Source organism: Arvicanthis niloticus, chromosome 18 (assembly GCF_011762505.2).
Source record: "Arvicanthis niloticus isolate mArvNil1 chromosome 18, mArvNil1.pat.X, whole genome shotgun sequence".
NCBI lineage: Eukaryota > Metazoa > Chordata > Mammalia > Rodentia > Muridae > Arvicanthis > Arvicanthis niloticus.
The window spans coordinates 54,403,395-54,423,501 of NC_047675.1; the positions used below are offsets into that span (position 1 = coordinate 54,403,395).

Genomic DNA, 20,107 nt, shown 5'->3' on the forward strand with positions numbered 1-20,107 from the left:
ACTGAAAAACCTTTTTGTTGTTATTAAGAGGCAGTAGTGTTAAAAAAATCTTTAGGATCTTTAGTGTTTACATGTATGTATTCACACATATATACAAACATTAGATCTAAAGTACACATGTAAGTCATCCTCTTAATCCTTTGAATAAAGAGTTTAGCATCTCAAAGGAGGGCAATTATCTGATAGGAAAAATTATAGTTTGGAGCAGGAATAGGTTACTTCTGCTTTGCCATCATGAACCTTGGTTGTTTTTTGTTAACTTAACACAAACCTAGACATACCTAGGAAGAGGGAATCTCAATGGGATGAATGCCCCTATCAGATTTGTCCTTACTTGGGGGATATTTTGTTGTTGATTGGTGATTGAAGTGGGTGGACTTAGCCCACTGTGTGTGTTGTATCCGCCTTGGACAGGTCAGGAGTATATAAGAAACCAGGCTGAGCAAGCTACAGTGACCAAGCCAGTGAGCAGGAGTGTCTCATGGTCTTTGCTGCAGTTTCTGTCTTCAGGTTCCTGTCTTCAGTTTTTGATGGTGGACTGTGACCTGTAAGCTAAAAACCCTTTCCTTCTTAGGTTGCTTTGGTCTTTAACACAGCAATAGAAATCTAAGTAGGATAGCCGGCAGTAAATGACTATTAAGGAGGATAATGATGGCTCAAGATAGTTTGGCTCTGAACTTGGAACATTCCAAACTCTCTAGTCATTGTATTTCAAAGCAGCATTGCAGAAGATCAGTTTGAAATGCAGTTTTTTCTAGAGACTTTATCTATACTCACCCTCTTCACAGATGTGATTATACTATATTGTAATTGTTTACATTTTTTGTCTATGAATTGATAGTTTCTTGAGGCAATATTTGTATTTCTAGAGATGACATACAACCAGACATGACAGCCTGAAGAGAATTAAGAGAGCAAGCCAGTAGAGTACAAGGAGCAGAGGTGTTAGGAAAGAAGGCTAGGAAGACTTGACCTGCCTTCCATTCTGCTGCTGTGATAAAACACTCTGACCAAAAGCAACGTGGGGAAGGGTTTATTTTATAGTCAAGTTTATAAGTGAACAGATGAAGGCTGTAAGGTAAGGCCTGAGATTTCTTTTTCAGGATTAGTCCATGCATAGTAAGGTGTATCTAAATTCATCAGCTGTAGTAGTTTGAGGAGATGAAATGCAGACCAGACCAGTTAACAACCTTTAGTTATGAAAAGCAAATAAAAGATTAGGACCATGTGTCAAGGTGTTTTCTGTGTTGTCCCCCTCTGATGATGAGTTGTCTTCAGTGAGATGCCATTGCTAGGAATGCTCTAAGCCCCTTTTCTCTGCGTAAGAGTCATTGCTGAACTGGCCTTCTTGCATAACCCACAGTTATAGCTTTAAGTCTGGGAAGGACATCCATGTGAATTGTGATGTAGTCTTTCTTAAGGCTTCCCCCACTCTGCCTCATGCAGGCACTTTGGCCCAGATTCTAGTTGTGCTGCCTCCCTCAGGGCCACTCTCAAGTATGGTCTCAGTCTCATGCTCCCAGCTTTTGCTTTCTCTTGTTACTGTCATTGTCCTTAGAGTCTTGCTGAATTCTTAACTTCTTCCTGTCCCTAAAACCCAGCATTTATGAAAGCTACCAAGCAATAGCTCTTCTGTTTCCTGTTGGCTTACAGATCCTTACAGAAGAGTTGATGACTGTCTCCAAGATGTTTGGAGACAGTTCTAGTTCTCTCAGCTGTTCTTGAACACTAGAACTTTGTTTTGTCTGCTTCTGAGTGTGGCACACTTCCAGAGGTATGAGGGCCTTAGTAGGTTCTTTGGACTATCATGATATGTAGAAGGAGAGGTCTGTGGCACTTATAGTAATGGTTTAAAGTAATATATCTCAGAATATTGGGGAATATTATCTTTTTCATTCTATCGTAGTGTGTCTCTCTGACTTGTATGATTATTTTCGCAGATTTCTTAAGGCTGATCAGCAGGTATTAAAGTAGCCTGAAGGAATATATCCACCCTCATACTGTGATCATCCACTTCCACAGGAGTGGTATGTTCTCTGTCCTTAGTCATCAGTGGCTGTATTTAAATTGTTGATAATTTCAACCTGTATTGATTTACTTCATTGGCCTTAGGCAGACCTTAGAACGTCATATTTTTGTGACACTCAGGTTTTATTCACTTCTTGGATGCAGTCCCAAGCCATCTGCATCAGCCTGTCAGCTCCACAAGACACTCATTTCCTGGAGTAAGCCTGATTGAGGTTGGATGACTCCTAGAGCTACCTTTCTTGTCTCTGGGAAGTCTGCATGAGCAGTGGAGCAAAAGTGTTTATCTCAAGATTGGGACAATGTCTCACTGCAAAGTAGCATGTCTACCTTTATGTCTCATATGAAAGGGGCCTGAGACCGGAACAAAGGTTTCTGTGATTTGGGAATAGCTGTTCCTTTAAAAGAAATATTCAGGATTAACATAGAATTTAAAGAACTTTTTTTTTTTTTCTTTTTTTTAAAAGATAGGTCTTGACTTACCATGTAGGGAAGGATGATGACCTTGTACTTCTAATTCTCCTGCCTCCACTTTCCCAATGTTCTTTCTTTTCCTGGGTCTCAAGACAGAATTTTGCTGTGTAGATCAGACTGGGCTTGAATTTATGGTAATCCTCCTGCCTCTGTCTCTTAAGTTCTGGGATTATGCCCATGCCAGCATTCCTTGCTCCACTTTCATTCTGTGGTAAATCAGATGTATATGCATGTGCACTAGACTGGAAGTGTCTATGAACAGTTAACAGTTAACATGTTAGCTGACCAGTCTGCAGTCTCAGCCGTCTTTGAACATATTTGGTTAGAATTGAAAACATTGGTTGAAAAGAAGTAGAGAGAGTGATTAGAAGTTGCCTGTTTAACATACAGAATATTACCTGATCTCCTTACCTTTCACCCCTGAGACTCTGAAGGACACTACAGACTCTTGGTTTAATAAGACATTTTGTTGTGGAAAGTTGAGGGAATCGAGCTGAGTATTTTACCAATTCCATGCATGGTTAATTTTCTTATAAAAAAAAAATAACAGGAAAGCACACAGAACAATTGAGTCAGAGCCTTGCATATGATGTTATGTTTTAGCCTGAGGAGAAATAAAAACTCTGAATTGTCAGCATGGGATGACTGATTCAGTTCTGGAAAGTACCCTTGGTTCTGAGGTAACTGGGCTTCTGGATGTGCCTATTAGGCCAAGAGCCCCAGGAGACTGTGTAGATGGACATTCTACAGGACAAGCCGCCATGGCTTTCTGCTATAGGAATACTAACTTTGGTTTCTTTAGGATGTATGTAATTTTGTGACATTTGATTGAATGCTAAGACATTTTATTTACGGACAACAGAAACACATTCTGCAAGTGTGGTGTGAAGTGTTGGAGTAGTGTGGGTGAAAGGTAACCATCTGGAAGAAGGCGAATGACAATGATAGTGTAGAGAAGTTTGAAGAGAAGTAGATTGAGAGAAAAAAGGGAAGGTAGACTGTAGTATTTTTTCTATCAATAATAATACACATTTTCTGTTATAGATGAATTTGCAACTGGTTTTCTGGATTGGATTGATCAGCTTGATTTGTTCTGTATTTGGCCAAACAGGTAAAAAAAAAGTGGTTTTTTTTTTTTTTTTTTTTTTTTTTTTTGTTATATCTTTTTATTTCAATCTTGTATCAATAGTCATTGGTCAGTTAGATTCTGGAGAGGAGGGCAACCCTCCATTAGATCACAGTACTCCTTCTGAAAATTTGCAGCACCTGTCTCACCATGAATGAAAAACAGAGGTTTCCAAGGAGCCTGCAGGGATCTTCATCATCAATTAATCATCCCTGACTTCATTGTGAGGATTGTGAGATCCCAGATGATAGTATATCATAGACCACATAGAAATATTTGGAGAATGTGTGAGTGCCAGGGACTAGAACAAAGGCAGAGGCATGTAATATATTCAGAAGCAAATAAAATAAACATGTACCTTGGTGTATTACATACGAAAGTCCATTAGCTTCTCAAAAGTAAAAGTAGGCTGGACATGGTGGCACATGTTTGTAATCCCAGCATTTGGGAGGGAGAAATAGTAGGATCATGAGTTTTAGGCTAGCCTGTGCTAGATACAACCCCCATCGCCCCCAATTTAGAAAATCCTAGAGGGTTGGGATGTAGCTCTGTGTTCTGAGCAAACAAAAACAAAAACAAAAAACAAAAGAGAGAAAGAGAAGAGGGGAGGGTGGGGGAGGGGAAACTCAGGGGAAGTTTACTTTCTAGAAGAAACTCTTGTTCTGTGATCAAGAAGTCTTGTGTAGTTAGTATTAGCATATCTATAAGAGCAGGGAGCAACCTGAAGATGGTTTAAATTTCTCTGGCAACCATGACCATTTACATCTGGAATAATTGATACCTGGTTGTACTGTCTAGATCTTTAAAAAGCATAGTATATAAAATAATTAGAATTATCTGACCTCAGGAAGATGATGAAAGATACTGAGTAGGAAATGCTGCATAAAATCTACAGCCCCCAGAAACTGTATCCTGAGGACCACATCTAAAATTGTTAGGGTGGTTATCTTTAAGTAAGTAGATTGTGGGCAATATCTAAATTTTTTACTTTAAGCATGGTTTATATTATAATCCAAAAACTGGAAACAGTCTTTACTAGTATTTACTACAAGAAAAAATGTGCCAGTCTAGATTGAGTCAAAGAAACGCAAACCCAAGGAGGATTGGATGAATATGGACATGGCAGCTATTTAACACACTAAAAGTGGAGTGGAAGCCCTGAAGACACTTATGTGGTGTGGGCATGAGATTGTAAGTCATAGGAAAAGGCAAAACTTGACCTTGGTATACGAGTACCAGGACATTTATAACCTCTCAGAGCAATAGGTGCTGAAATTACACTATTCAACAGGATAGTCTGCTGGTGTGTAGTTAGGTTAATGGTACCTAGTGTGTCATACAAAAGACAAGATGACTGCCGTTTGTGGTTCTCAGTGTCAAGGGGATCCCAGACCATTAGGTGTTCTTTGGAGTAGCCTAGTATAGCTTAATAACTAGGCTTCATTTGGTCATTTTTAACATGTCTGTTTATTCACATATTACTGGTTTCTGTCCTTGTGATCTATTCATTTTTTTCCTTTGAAACTTTAAAGTTACTGAAAAGTACATTTTTTTGTTTCTTTTTTAACAGATAAAAATAGATGTTTAAAAGCAAATGCCAAATCTTGTGGAGAATGTATACAAGCAGGGCCAAATTGTGGGTGGTGTACAAATACGGTAAGACTTCTGATTCTGTTCTATTTATTCTCTGATTTTTAGCCTTATTCAGAGCCTTGTCCTTGGGAAGTACCAGATAAGATATACCATTTTAATTAATGTTTATTGAATAGTATATGGTAGTCAGAATTGTGCTGTTTGACGAAATACATGTCTTAATTTTGTATTGTTGTGACAAAATACCGTTATCAAGGCAAGTTATAAAACAAACAAGCAAACAAAACATTTAATTTGGGGCTCAAAGCAGAGTGTCAGTCCATGGCCATCATGGCTTTGAGCATGGCAACAGACAGACAGGCACTGAGCTGGGGCAGTAGTTGAAAGCTTACATCCTGATCCACAGTATGAGGTAGAGAAAGCTAACTAGGAGTGGTGTTGGATTTTTGAAAGCTCAAAGCCTAACCCCAGTGAAAGAAAATATACAAATATCAGAGTTTGCTTAAGGATTTCTGTACTTTGCTCTTTATACAGTGCTTACTAAAATTGCAGTGAATTAATTTGAGGTTATGTTGGGTCAAAGGTTCATTGTATATGTCTTCACTCAGTTGTTTGGACTTAAATTGTAAGATCAGCTCTGACTAGGTAAGCTTCAACTGTAGATAAACTATGGACCCATAAAATGAATGCTGTTGGTACCAGCAGCTGCCAGATAAATAGAACCTTCTGAAGTGAACCCATCATAACATGACAAAGTGAAAGATAAAATGAGAAGTTTTTGTCTTATTTCAGATTTTTTAATACTTCATATGGTGCACTGGGGTGAAACTAGGGACATTTATGAAAGTCCAATGAAAGCTCTTGCCTTCCTTCTTTGGAAAATGAGGAATAAAGCTCATGCTTTTGGCAGTTAGAAATGGTGGATTAAAAGAGAGGGGTTCACTTCAGAGGTTCTATTTATCTGGCAGCTGTTGGCACCTACAGCATTCATTTTATGGCCCATAGTCTATAGTTGAGACTTACCTAATCAGAGCTAAATACTATAGCTTTTGAAATCTGGGTCATAACTTCTCAATTACTAAAGGTTCCTGTAGAATGTGTTCAGTGGAATTTTATTTGGTTGTTATGAGGCTCCTTGATTGGTTAAATATTTGGGAATGGGTCAGGCATCATGGCTCACATCTTTAATCCCAGCACTTGGAAGGCAGAGGCAGGCGATCTCTATGAGTTCAGTGCCATCCTAGTCTATAAAGTGAGTTCAGACAGAGAAACCCTGGCTATACAGAGAAACCCTGTCTTGAAACAACAACAACAACAAAGCCCAAATACAAACAAACAAAAGCAAAAGGAGAATTCCTCTCAGATCTTGTGCTTTGTTGGATTTTGAGATTTAAAAATAAATAAGCAGATTTCAGTTTTGACCGTTGACCCTGGTCATTCTTTACAGGTATCTCTTTAATTGTGTGAATATTCTTGCTTTGTTACTTTTGCCTAAAAAATATTTTTAATAGCCATTGTCTGTTCTTAGTTTTGTGCTGTATATGTGTACATTCATATGTGTGCATTGAAAGTGAGCAAACAACAGGCTATCTTCTCCTGTTGCTTTCCAACTTATTTTTTGTTACAGGATCTCTGATTGAACCTGGGGCTTGCTGTTTCAGCTAGATTGGCTGACCACTGGGTCCCAGTCTGAGAACCTACTGTTTCTGTCCTCCATTACTGGGAGCCCGAGTTACAGATGTCCACTGCCTTGTGCAGCTTTTATGTCAGTGCTAGGGATCATAACTAAGGTCCTCATGTTTGCAAAGCAGGCACTTTACCCATTAAGCCATCTCCCTAGTCCCCACCTTTTGTGTGTGTGTATTTATTCATACAGTGTTAGGACCTTTAAAAAAGTTCAAGGTTGTCTTAGGGTTTTACTGCTGTAAACAGAACCCATGTCCAAGGCAACTCTTATAAAGACAACATTTAATTGGGAATGGCTTCCAAGTTCAGAGATTCAGTCCAGTATCATTAAGGCAGGAGCATGGCAATGTCCAGGCAGGCTGAGAGTTCTACATCTTCATCTGAAGGCTGCTAGAAGATTGGCTCCCAGGGAGCTAGGATGAAGGTCTTAAAACCCATGCTCACAATGACACACTTCTTCCAACAAGGCCATACCTCCTAATAGTGTCACTTCCTAGGCCAAACATATTTAAACCATCACAAAGGTAAAATACAAACATCTGGGGAGAAAGCTGTGAGAAGAACATTGTCTGCTCTTCCAGAAAACTGAGAGTCTGTTCTCAGCACTTACATGGTGGCTTACAGTCTCACCTATAACCTTAGTCACAGGGTATCTGACACCCTTTTCTGGCCGCTGTGGGTACTGCACACTTGTGGTATAGAGATGCACATGCAGGCAAGACACCCAAACAAGTAAAATAAAATTTAAGAAAAATAATAAAAATATCTCATTTAGTAGCATGCATTTAAAAAATTTTAGTCAGACAGCTATGGACATGCCTTTAATCTCAGCACTGGGGAGACAGAAGCAGGCAGTTGTCCTGAGTTTGAGGATAGCCTGGTCTATATAGAGTGAGTTCCAGGGTTACACAGAGAAACCTTGTCACAAAAAAGTTTTTAGTCAGGAAAGTTCATGCTATATTTTACAAACACACACACACACACAAACACACACACACACACACACACACACACACACACACACACACACAAAATTGGGATGTATTTAGGCTAATTTGCTTTTCCTGAAGATCTAGTTGTTTAAAATGCTCTGCTGGGAAGTTCTTCAAAGGACTTCTAAGAGAAAAAAAATACTGTCTGATGGTGGGCTTATCCAAAATTAGGCTATGCCAAGAACTGAAGGATGTAGTTAGTATTGACACACTCTGAATTTAAAAGGTGGGACTTTTAAAATATGTATAAAGTCTGGGAAAAAATAGTACTTTATCTGTGTTATTTGTTTTTGTATAAGAGCACATACTATGATGCAAATTTTGTTAAGAAGCTAGAAATGAACTACCTTAGATTAAGTCATTTGATTTTGAGTGTGTGTGTGTGTGTGTGTGTGTGTTTTTTTTTTTTTTTTTTTTTTTTTTTTTTTTTTTTTTTTTTTTTTTTTTTACAGAGTTTTTCTGTATAGCTCTGGATGTCCTAGAACACACTCTGTAGTCCAGGCTGGCCTTGAACTCAGAAATCTGCCTGCCTCTTCCTCCCACCACCATACACCACCACTGCCCGGCAAGCCATTTGATTTTTGTAATTTGTTTACATTCAGTAAAAATAGTATCAAAATACTTGTTATACTTTTTTTTTTGTTGTTGATGTATTTTATATTTCATTTAGACATTTTTACAAGAAGGAATGCCTACATCTGCACGATGTGATGATCTAGAAGCTTTGAAAAAGAAGGGTTGCCAGCCAAGTGACATAGAGAATCCCAGAGGCTCTCAAACTATAAAGAAAAATAAAAATGTCACCAATCGCAGCAAAGGGATGGCAGAGAAGCTCCGGCCAGAAGACATTACTCAGATCCAACCACAACAGCTGCTTCTAAAGTTGCGGTCAGGTACCTCTATCCCGACTTAAGTTTTCCATAGCAAGTTTATACAAGCCTTTCCCCAGTCTCTTGATGGTTTGTTTGTGTAAATTGGTACCCAAAGATAGGGCATAAGTTAAATTTTAGTGGATATAACCTTCTTTTTATTGTTTTTGAGACAAAGTTTCTCTGTGTAGCCCTGGCTGTCCTGGAACTTGTTCTGTAGGCCAGGCTGGCTTCAGTCTCAGAGGTCTGCTTGTCTCTGCTTCCCAAGTGCTGGGATTAACAGTGTGTGCCACATCTTTGATTCCCAGCTAAAATTTTTGTAACACATATTACTTTTAATAATTTAAAATCTTGCCTTCTGTTAGAAGCAAATCCTGTTAAAGATTCAGAAGACACCAATTAAATTCACTGAATTTTAAAAATAATAGCATCCATCTGTTAGTGTAATTTCATAATATAAAAGCAAAGTTTTAATCCATGCATTTGTTGAGTGCCATTTAAATACTAACGTTTTTATAAGTGTTCATTGCCATCCCACCTCTGAAGCAGACAATGCCCTCTTTCTGCCTGTCATCCTTCCATCCTGTTGCTGCTGCCTGGCTAAACCAGGCTAGGAAGTAGACATTGTTATAGTTTGAATGTGATGTGTCCCACTTAAGCTCATGTATGGGAACATTTGTTCTTGGCTTGTAGTGCTGTTTTGGGAGTCTGTGGAGCCTTCAATTGCTGAGGCTTGCCTGACAGAGTGTGTGTCTCTGGGGGGTTGGGGGTGGGCTTTAGCTTCCTGAGTTTGTCAAGATATAGAGTACTGCTCCCTCTTGGATTTGCTGTTACTCTAACTTCTGTGACCTCCTTGAAACTGAGCCAAAATTAAATCTTTCTCCTAAGTTGCAGAGTCAGGAAAAGTATTTAGTGTAGACTTGTACATCTGCTCTAGTGGAATACTGCTATCATCTCTGAGCTGCACTTGCAGGATCCTGATCAGGATATTCATTATGTTTTTGCCTAAATCACATTTTATTTTAATCATCATTACTTAAAAACATTTTTAAAGTTTACTTATTTTATATGCATATTTTGCCTGTATGAATATATACATATATGCACCATGTGTGTGCCTGGTGCCTGCAGAGATTGGAAGTTATCAGATCCCTTGGAACTGAAGTATGGTTATGAGCTAACATACGGTAGGAAACAAACCTAGGTCCTTGTAAGAGCAGCAAGTGCTCTTAACCTCTGAGGCATCTCTAGCCCCTCATCATTACTCTCTCTGTGGGAAGCTTGTAAGAGGCTCTCTTCTTGAACTTGGGAACCCATCTCACTGCTGGTTTTTTCTCATTCCCTTCCAATGCTTCCAGTTTCCTTTTTGTGTTTTCTTCCCTTTATCCCTCTGCATTTAGATTAAGAGTTGGTTTTCCTCTTACCATCATTAGAAATTATTCATATTCTGCAATGACATAAACTTTCAGGTTAGCTCTGTACCCATTCTCAGCTGCCTGCCAGAAAGTCATGGAGAAAAGATTTTTTTTCGTCTAAGCAGACCTTCCATTTTTTCCCATGTTTGTGTTTTATTTGTGGTACTGGAGATAGAATTTAGGATCTCTCATGTTCTGGGCAAATGCTCTACCACTAAGCTCCTTTCCAGCTCTGTGATTTGTAAGTAAATAACATGTAACAGCTTTTACCTCTCACCTTCATTTTTCAGTTCAGGCTTCATCTCTTGCTGTTGATCTTTTTGTAGTTCTGACTCCGCCTGTAACTTCCTGTTACAGCTCTAAAGTAAAACTATAGATTGTTCCTCACCTACACATAGCAGTGCCTGAACACAAAGAGCATTTCACTCCTAACTTCAATTTCTACTTGTCTAGAATGTGCCTTGCTTTCATTCTGCCAAAACTTAGGGTGTTCTGATTTTCTCATAAGTTTCTGTGTAAATTACCTTGTGATTACACTAACAACTGCTTGAAATAACATTTAAAAAGGTAAAGTGTATTTTGGGCCATAGTTTTGAAGTTTTCATCTGATGGAGTGGCCTGTTGCTCTGAGCTTGGGGTTATATGAAATGTAATGGTGGGCCATCTGGGAGGTCCTATAGACTCCAGGGCACATCACTGGTAACCCAAACCTCCTGCTGGTCCTCACCTCTCACTTCCCACTGCCTCTTGAAAGTACCAACACGTGGGCAGATCCAAACTGTAGCAGAATTATTTGTATCTTGTGGGTTGCTGGTAGGGGGCGTTGCCTTTATCATCTTTGCCTTGGACTTATTATTTTTCTCATTTTATTTTGATTACTGGCCATCTAATTTAAGTTTTGAATCTCGTTAATTAGGAGAGCCACAGAAGTTTACATTAAAATTCAAGAGGGCTGAAGACTACCCTATTGATCTCTACTACCTTATGGATCTCTCCTACTCCATGAAAGATGATCTGGAGAATGTGAAGAGTCTTGGGACGGATTTGATGAATGAAATGCGGAGGATTACTTCAGACTTCCGCATTGGTAGGAATGTTGGGAACATTTTGTGTGTGTGTGTGTGTAGGCTTCTGCATGTGTGCAGAGCAGGCTGTTGAGTGTCTTGGTTTATCAGTTTCTGTCTCATTTCTGTGAGACATGGTTTATCACTTACCTAGGTTTGTGGCCTGTAATTTCCTATCTTTTCCAGCAATCGTGCTGGGGTGCAGGTGTGTATGGCCACACCTGGCCTTTTACCTGGGTGCTAGCATCTGAACTTATTCTCATGCTGATGCAGCAGGAGGTCTTGCCCACTGTACAGTCTCTACAGCCTCTATATTGGGCTTTAGAAAAAGATGTGCATTTAGAGTTGGTGAGAGATGGCTCAGTGGATAAGGGTCTTGCCTCTGAGTGTGATGACTGAGTTCAGTCTCCAAAATCAGCTCCTGCTTGTCCTTTGACCTCTAGACATGCATTGTAGTATATGTGTGTGTACCTTTCCCCTAAATAAATAAATAAATAAATATTAATTTAAAAGTGATGTAAGCTTGTTGGTCTCTGCCCACTCATCTATCCAAGTGTATTCTTTTCTTTAGGCTTTGGCTCATTTGTGGAGAAAACTGTGATGCCGTATATTAGTACAACTCCAGCAAAGCTAAGAAATCCTTGTACGAGTGAACAAAACTGCACCAGCCCATTTAGCTACAAAAATGTGCTTAGTCTTACTGACAGAGGAGAGTATTTCAATGAACTTGTTGGTCAGCAGCGCATATCTGGAAACTTGGACTCTCCAGAAGGTGGTTTTGATGCAATCATGCAGGTTGCAGTTTGTGGAGTAAGTGATTTCTACAGGGGACTGTTAGCATTGTCAGTGGGGGTTTATTTTAAGTGTGATTTTACTAAAGTTAGAACAAAATGATTGTAGCTACTATAAGATTACCTTGAGGAGCACTAATGTCAGTTCTTTTTGTTTTGTTTTGTTTTGTTTTTCGAGACAGGATTTCTCTGTATAGCCCTGGCTGTCTAATGTCAGTTCTTAAGTTCCCACTGCTGTTTTCTTGGGTATCTTTAATCATTGCATCTCTGTTTGAGCCAGAAAGGGAGTTTACACCTAAGGAGATTGAAAGGCCAGTATGCTATTTATTTGAAACAGTGGAACATAGACTTTAGGTTTAGGTTTTTGGAAGAGGCTGAGGTTTTCAAACTTTGTGGCTCTGTACTAGAGATGTAACTGACGTTGTCTGAGGTGTCTCTAGGAACTCTGAATATGCTGTGTGGAATAGTGTCTCACACCATGTTCCTCAGGTCAGTTTTCTGCTCTGGTTGTTGCCTTTGAGACATGTCTTCCTCTCGTGTCTTAATAATAAAAAGAAAGAACTTTGAAAGGCCTGATTGATAGCTATATGACAACTTAGGTTTGTAATAAAAGTAGTAATGGAATATTTTTGGTTTAATTATAAAGTTTTCAGGGATAGTAAACCTTAGTAAGCCTAGTTCTGTTTTAGACTAGAACATAAACACTCGACTAGGGACCAGTGTTTATGATCCATGGGTATTTCTGATTGATTTTTTTTTCTTTTTTGAGATATGGTCTTGCTGTGTGGCCCAGCCTATCCTTGAACTTGTAGAGATGTTTTTGCCTCTGCCTCCTGAGTACTGGCATTACACATCAGACCCTCAGTGATCTTTTAATGAGAACTGAGGCTGAGAGTAGAAAACATTGTTAGGTCAGTAAAGCTAGTCTGGAGTAAGTATAAAGCATTGCTTTAGTGTGGAGGGAGGATTTTCCTATCCTCCTTGCTCCTAGGCAGTTGACTTGGTGTCTTTAGAGCTGTGCCTTTTGGAAAAGTTAACAGACAGCCCACAGGACAGTGGTAAGGACCATCACAGTGATCTGTATGAAGTACACATAGACACTCAATATATACTGACCACCTTCTTATTCTTGACTTGCTACTGTAGTGCTCATAATTTTAAAAAAATAGTACTTCAGTATTATTGGCCTTAGCCTTCCTTATTCTCTGAAAAGCATTTTTTTTTTTTTTGCCCCCATGGTCACTGTATGGAGAACATTTTCTGGGCTGCTTTTGCTTTAACCAGCAGGATCAAACTGACCCTCTAGCCTCCAACCATTTTTGACTATGCTGCCTTTCTGAATTTGTCATACTTTAGAGGCAAAGGAGCAAGTAACCGGCCTTTGAAAGATGATTAGAATTAAGAAGGTTAATTTCTATCTTCAATGAATTTACAAACGTGTTGTTACTTTAAATTTAGAAAAAATGTAATTAATTACATAATAGAAGAGGATTTTCACATTGCTTAAATTCTTTGTTGAATAAGCTAGTGAAATTACAAATGAACTGATTTCATGAGCTAGAATGTAGGGATTTAAAGTACAACAAGGTCTTTGACAATTTTTCCTATAGTAAAGTGAAACTAGGTATGGTGGTACATGTCTAAAATTCCAGTATTTAGGAGTTAGGAGCAGGGGAATTAAAAGTTCAAGGCCATCCTTAACTACACAGTAAGTTTGAGGCTAGCATAGATTGCATAAAAGGCTGCTTCAAAAAAGTAAAGCCTAGTTTAAAAGCGAGATGATAAAGTTTAGTAGGTAGCAGGGGTGTGCAGCAGGGTAAGTAGGGACAGGAGCCAGGATGTAGGTAATAGCAGGTATAGACTGGGTCTCTTTATGTATTCATTAAATACTCAGTACCCCTACTAAAAAGCAGACTCTGAATTGAGGCCAGCAAGAGGAAGCTATAAAGTTCTGGAGAACCATCTCTGAACTGACAACAGCATTAGAACTGGGAAAAGAAAGACAATGATACAGAATTAGGTTAAAAGTGCAGTTGCAGTTTGCGAATCTGAAAGCATTTATGTTGAGTTACTATGGACAGTATCTTCAGTTGACCTTTTTCTTTTTAAGTCCCTGATTGGCTGGAGGAATGTAACACGACTGCTGGTGTTTTCCACGGATGCTGGGTTTCACTTTGCTGGAGATGGGAAACTTGGTGGTATCGTTTTACCCAATGATGGACAATGTCACCTGGAAAATAATGTATATACAATGAGCCATTACTATGTAAGTACTTAGGCCTGCCTAGTAAGTGAGTTTTGGTGATTTTAGTGTGTAATCTTGGGCATATGGAAGGGCAGGGTTTGCAGCTTTCTTGCTTTGGCAAGTGTGGGCCCTGATGATGGCTGGGAGAGCTGCATTGCTGCTTGTAAAAGTCTGGTAATGTGCTGTTCTGTTTGGGTGGTGGGAATGTTGAGATCCATCTGGCTCCTCACTTGCATACATAATTTTTCAGCCTTGTTGGTCATATTTCTAAATGTGCAATTTTTATATCTCTTTTAAAATTTTTTAAAAAAGATTTATTTATTTATTTTATGTATGTGAGCACAGACACACCAGAAGAGGGTATCTGATCCCTTACAGATGGTTGTGAACTACAATGTGGTTGCAGGGAATTGAACTCAGGACTTTTGGAAGAGCAGTCAGTGCTCTTAACCACTGAGCCATCTTTCCATCTCCACCCTTACCCTGTATATGTTATGACTTACAAGTACATACTCTGGCTTTCATTGAAAGCAAATATAGGCAAATCACTCAGGTTCTAGAAGAAATCCAGTATTGGTGAATCTTTGTCTTAAGTGCTAGATAAGGAAGCTTTAGTTCTGGTTCCATAATTTCACAGTCCTCAACATTTAAAGTGCATAGATTGTCTTGCATTGAAAACCTCTTAAAATGGGACTGGAGAGATGTTCAGTAGTTAAGAGCACTTGGCAGCTCTTCCAGAGGACCAGGGTTCAATTCCCAGCAGCCACATGGCTGTTCACACCTTTCTGTAACTCTATCTAGTTCCAGGGCTTCTGATGCTCTCACACAGATATACATGCAGACAAAACACCAGTGAACATAAAAATAAATTATATAAGATGCCTTAAAATTTGGAGGTTCTTAAACATATAAAAGAGAAACACATGATACAGCTTAGCAATTATTTGCAGATGATATTTTTTCTTGAAAGCTGTCTTGTGTGGGTGATCTGGATATGAATGCTTGTCAGCTCAAATACTGTAATCTTAGCAATCGAGAATAAGCCTGGGCTATAGAGTGAGACCCAAACAAAATAAAGCCTCATCATTGATTATAATATATAATATATATAATATATATAATATATAATATATATATAATATAATATATAATATATATAATATATATATAATATATAATATAATATATAATGTATTTGTATATTAAATTATATTGCTTGATTCCTTAGGATTATCCTTCAATTGCTCACCTTGTTCAGAAACTAAGTGAAAATAATATTCAGACGATTTTTGCAGTTACTGAAGAGTTCCAGCCTGTTTACAAGGTAATAAAAAGAATGAAAGTTACATATTTTTCCCGTTGTTTAGTCATTAGTAGCTGAATTATGTATTTGGAATGTAAGAAAATGCCACGAGGCATTTATATTCAGTAACTTGACTGAATTTGACAAATGTCATTTATGTTCATTTTAGTTGCATATTATTAGGATTGTTATTTTAAGTTTCACTTTGAAAGATACTTAGGAAATGAAGCATCAAAATACTTATTACTTTTCAATGGATTTTAATTGGTTGAAAAAGTAATATTTATGTTTTACATATTTAATTTCAGGAATTGAAGAATTTGATTCCTAAGTCAGCAGTGGGCACCCTGTCTGGAAACTCTAGCAATGTGATCCAGCTGATCATCGATGCCTATAATGTGAGTTAGTGAGTGAGTGAGTGAGTGAGTGAGTGTTAAATGTGTTTGATTCAGGCCGTGCCATAAATAAAACACCCTTGTATACATACACCTCAGCAAGCCAGAGCAACCATGCAAAATGTGAATGTAAATTCCATGTCTGGAGGAAAGACTACCATTTTAGTCTTCGAAAGCATAATTTAAGCAAAGCAGTAATATTTTGATAAAGGTATATGCATAATTTATGTCATTAGGTCATATATCTCCTAATTGGAACAAGAGTAAAACACAACTGACATTTTGCTGTATGCAGGTTTTTTTTTTAATCTTCTTTTTCTTCCCTAAAGTCACTTTATCGATCCATTGTTTTTATTTTTGTTGCCCTGGCAGTCTTGGAATTCACCATGTAGACCAAGCTGACTTTGAATGCACAGAGATCTACCTGCATCTGCCCCTCAAGTACTGGGGTGAGAGGTGTGCATCTGGCTATTTTTACCTGTTTTGATGAATGTACTTTTTTTTTTTTTTTTTTTTTTTTTTTTTTTGCAAGACAGATTCAGAGGACACACTTTTCTGTTTTCAGTAGTAGTTACACACTCTGACGAATGTACATACATAGGTATATCATTTAGGAACTGAAACTACATCAGAATTCTCTGTAGAATGCATGTAATAATTCCCAGTAAGCACCAGTCCAGTGATCATTTAAAATGACCCACAGGCACTTGCAATTTCATGGAGACTGTTATGCACTATATACACCATTTTCTATATCTTTGTTAGGTTAATTTAGATTAAAAACTATTCTTTTTAACTGTGAAAGTGAGAGGAGAGAAGAGAAAGACAGAAAGACAGAGAGACAGAGAGAGGGACAGAGAGAGTGTGTGTGTTTGTAAATACCATGATGTATGTGTTATAAAACAACTTGTGGGAGTTAGTTCTCTCCTACCATGTGGATTTTGGATCAAATTCAGGTTGTGAGGCTTGGTAGCAAGCTTCTTTTATACTCTGATCCATCTTGCCAGCCCTAGAATTCTTTGAGATCGAATCATAAGGCCAAGACTACCTTGACTTCTCAGTGTTTCCGAGGATCTGAACTTGTGATGTTTTTTCCTCCACCACCTAGGTATGCTATGTCATGCCTGGCTTTGAACTTCACATTGATTTCTACACATGCTTAAGGTCCCAAGACTTTTTGGAAAGACTTTGACTTAGAGGGGTTAAAGACAAGATTCTACTTGTTTTTCATTCTCTCATTCCAGCCTCTCTCTTGACAGATTGTTTTCCTCACTGCTATCCCTTTAGGGGTGTTGCCTTAGTGAGAGTTTCCATTGCTCTGAAGAGACACCATGACCAAAGGGCAATATTCAGTTGGTGCTGGTTTACACTTTCAGAGGTTCAGTCCATTATCATCATGGCAGGAAGCATGGCAATGTGCAGGACTTGGTGCTGGAGGAGCTGAGAGTTCTGCATCTTGATCTGACTGCAGCCAATAGAGAATGTCTCATGGGCAACTAAGAGGAGGTCTTTTCTACATAGGATTAAGCCTGATCCTAGGATTTCAAAGCCCACCTACATAGTGACATACTTCCTCCAACAAGGCCACACCTCTTAATAGTGCCATTTCCCATAAGCCAAGCTTATTCAAATGACCACAGATGTGAGTGATAAGAGATGGCTTATACACTACCTCACTGTCCTGAGATGTCTGCTCTTTTAAATAAGAACTGCCAGGACTTTTTCTTGTCAGCTTTCCCCATACTTTATTTTTTGTCAGTGCTGAGAAAAGCGGAGAACCTCGTGGCTGCTAGACAGTGCTGTACCATTGAGCAAAGCTCCAGTTATTTAGGCTCTAGAAAGTTGTTTAAGAAGTGGGACAGGGGTCCCAAGTAAATTTGTTTACTCTGCTGCTCTGGTCTCTGACCAGAAGGAAAGGCCAGAGGATGATTTTGAAGAGCTGTTGTGACACTGGGAGCAGCGAGCATCTGTTCTGTGTTCTTAGGATTCCTCATAATCAAGCCTTTGTGTTGTGAGATCATTAGCATTTTAGCTTATTAATAAAAAGCAAATGCTTTCATATTGTATACATTATTTTGAAGATTGGACCTTTTTCAGAGTTGGCTACTCTAGATTTTCTAACACTCAGTTGGATTGAATTGCATTGAAATGACAGTGTTTTCATAACTACTCCTTTCATCCATTGTTGTGTGAGTGTGTTCAAGTCATATTTTATTTTACTTCCCTGTTCATGGTTAGTCTTTGTTTTTTAGTCCCTTTCTTCAGAAGTCATTCTGGAAAACAGCAAATTGCCAGATGGAGTAACAATCAATTACAAATCTTACTGCAAGAATGGGGTGAATGGGACAGGAGAAAATGGACGAAAGTGTTCCAACATTTCCATTGGAGACGAGGTGTGTTTTATGAGCAATTTCTGTGAAAAAGAAAGAGCATGCATAAAAAAAAAAAAAAAATCGGGGCTGGAGAGATGGCTTAGCAGTTAAAGCACTAGCATTTGAAATGTTTTTATGTTCATTGCTAAATTTATTAATCTAATCTTTTTTCCTTTAAGGTTCAATTTGAAATTAGCATAACTGCTAATAAATGTCCAAATAAGGAGTCTGAAACCATTAAAATTAAACCTCTGGGCTTCACTGAAGAAGTAGAGGTAGTTCTTCAGTTCATCTGTAAGTGCAATTGCCAAAGCCATGGCATCCCAGCAAGTCCCAAGTGCCATGAGGGAAATGGGACATTTGAGTGTGGAGCCTGCAGGTAAGTGCAGCCTGGCTGCAGCGGGACAGACTATATAGGCCACTGTATCTGGGAAGCCTGTAGAAAATAAAGACACAAACTCTTTGCTCTAGTCATTCGCTCACATACTCGTAAGGATTTCTCTGTTCTTAAGCTTTTGACTAGGTAAGCAGTATGTCCACAGTCTCTCAGGGCAGCCTGTGGACTGTGTTCTCCTAATGGCACTTCCAGTTCTCTACAGCAAAATACATTGAAAAGAAAAAAAAAAAAAGTAGATAGAAACATGTTTTGTACAAACTGTCAGTGGTGACTTTTTAAATTTTAACTTTGCATGACCCCAAATATATGGTCTTACTATCTCAGTACTTGGGTTATCGGCAGAATGCACTACTCCCAGTGTTGAATAACACTTTTATCTGTGACTTAGTTAACAAGAAAAATATTTACCATGTACAGCATTAGTTTTGTATTTCAGTTTATATTTACTTAGTTCTTGTTCCCCCCCCTCTGTCTCTGTCTCTGTCTCTGTCTCTGTCTCTGTCTGTCTCTGTCTCTGTCTCTGTCTCTCTCTCTCTCTCTCTCTCTCTCTCTCTCTCTCTCTCTCTGTGTGTGTGTGTGTGTGTGTGTGTGTGTGTGTGTGTGTGTGTGTGTGTGTGGTATGCACCCTAGTGTCTTGGCAGGCTTGTGGTGAGAACAATTGCAAGAGTTGGTTCTCTGTCTACCATGTGAATCCTAGGAATTGAACTTAGGTTGTAAGGTTTGGTGACAAGTACCTTTATACTCTCAGCCTTCTCACCAGCCTCTTGGCTATTTTTTTATATTAAAAATTAAACTGTGTTTGTAATACAGCCTTTTCTTTGAAATAATACAACTTTTTAATCTAAATGCCAGTCTCACATCACTGTGGTTTTGTTTATTGGTCCAAAGAAAAATGAAAAGCTATGTTTACCATTAAATGCCCATTTTAAATAATGATTTAAATATATTTTTCTATGTTATATTTAACTTGAGATATTAAGATTTTTTTTTTTTTGTAAAACAGCATTTTACCAAAAAAAAAAAAAAATACTTTGAAAAATTTTTGCCTTCTTTTTGTTTAGCATACAAAGTCAGTTTATCCAGTGCTCAAGAACACGCTCTAAGATATTTAGGATATTTGAGAAATCTAGACCTGTGCAGTAAATTTACACTTAGCTAAGGCTAGTGCTGTTTTAAATTTGTATACTCAATATATTTTTCAGCTCTTGGGATTGCATTCATTGCTGTTTTTTATGTTAACAGACCCTTGCTTCAACTTTAGTGGCAGGTAGTCTGTAACAGTAATATAATTGAATATATTTGAGAATGTAGCCTGGCAAAGCGACACATGCCTTTAATCCTCTGCACTTGGGAGCTAGAG

At 38.4% G+C, this 20,107-nt stretch overlaps 1 protein-coding gene across 1 annotated transcript in view; it reads left to right on the top strand.

Annotated features, from left to right (window-relative positions):
• Itgb1 (integrin subunit beta 1) overlaps positions 1 to 20,107 on the top strand; it is a 49,746-nt gene that overhangs the window by 17,695 nt on the left and 11,944 nt on the right. The window contains exons 2-11 of the mRNA XM_034522487.2: positions 3,544 to 3,610; positions 5,196 to 5,281; positions 8,567 to 8,789; positions 11,097 to 11,267; positions 11,816 to 12,054; positions 14,146 to 14,301; positions 15,509 to 15,604; positions 15,892 to 15,981; positions 18,231 to 18,371; positions 18,530 to 18,729. Of these exons, the coding sequence (XP_034378378.1) occupies positions 3,544 to 3,610; positions 5,196 to 5,281; positions 8,567 to 8,789; positions 11,097 to 11,267; positions 11,816 to 12,054; positions 14,146 to 14,301; positions 15,509 to 15,604; positions 15,892 to 15,981; positions 18,231 to 18,371; positions 18,530 to 18,729 (1,469 nt within the window). The remainder of the gene's footprint in view (positions 1 to 3,543; positions 3,611 to 5,195; positions 5,282 to 8,566; positions 8,790 to 11,096; positions 11,268 to 11,815; positions 12,055 to 14,145; positions 14,302 to 15,508; positions 15,605 to 15,891; positions 15,982 to 18,230; positions 18,372 to 18,529; positions 18,730 to 20,107) is intronic.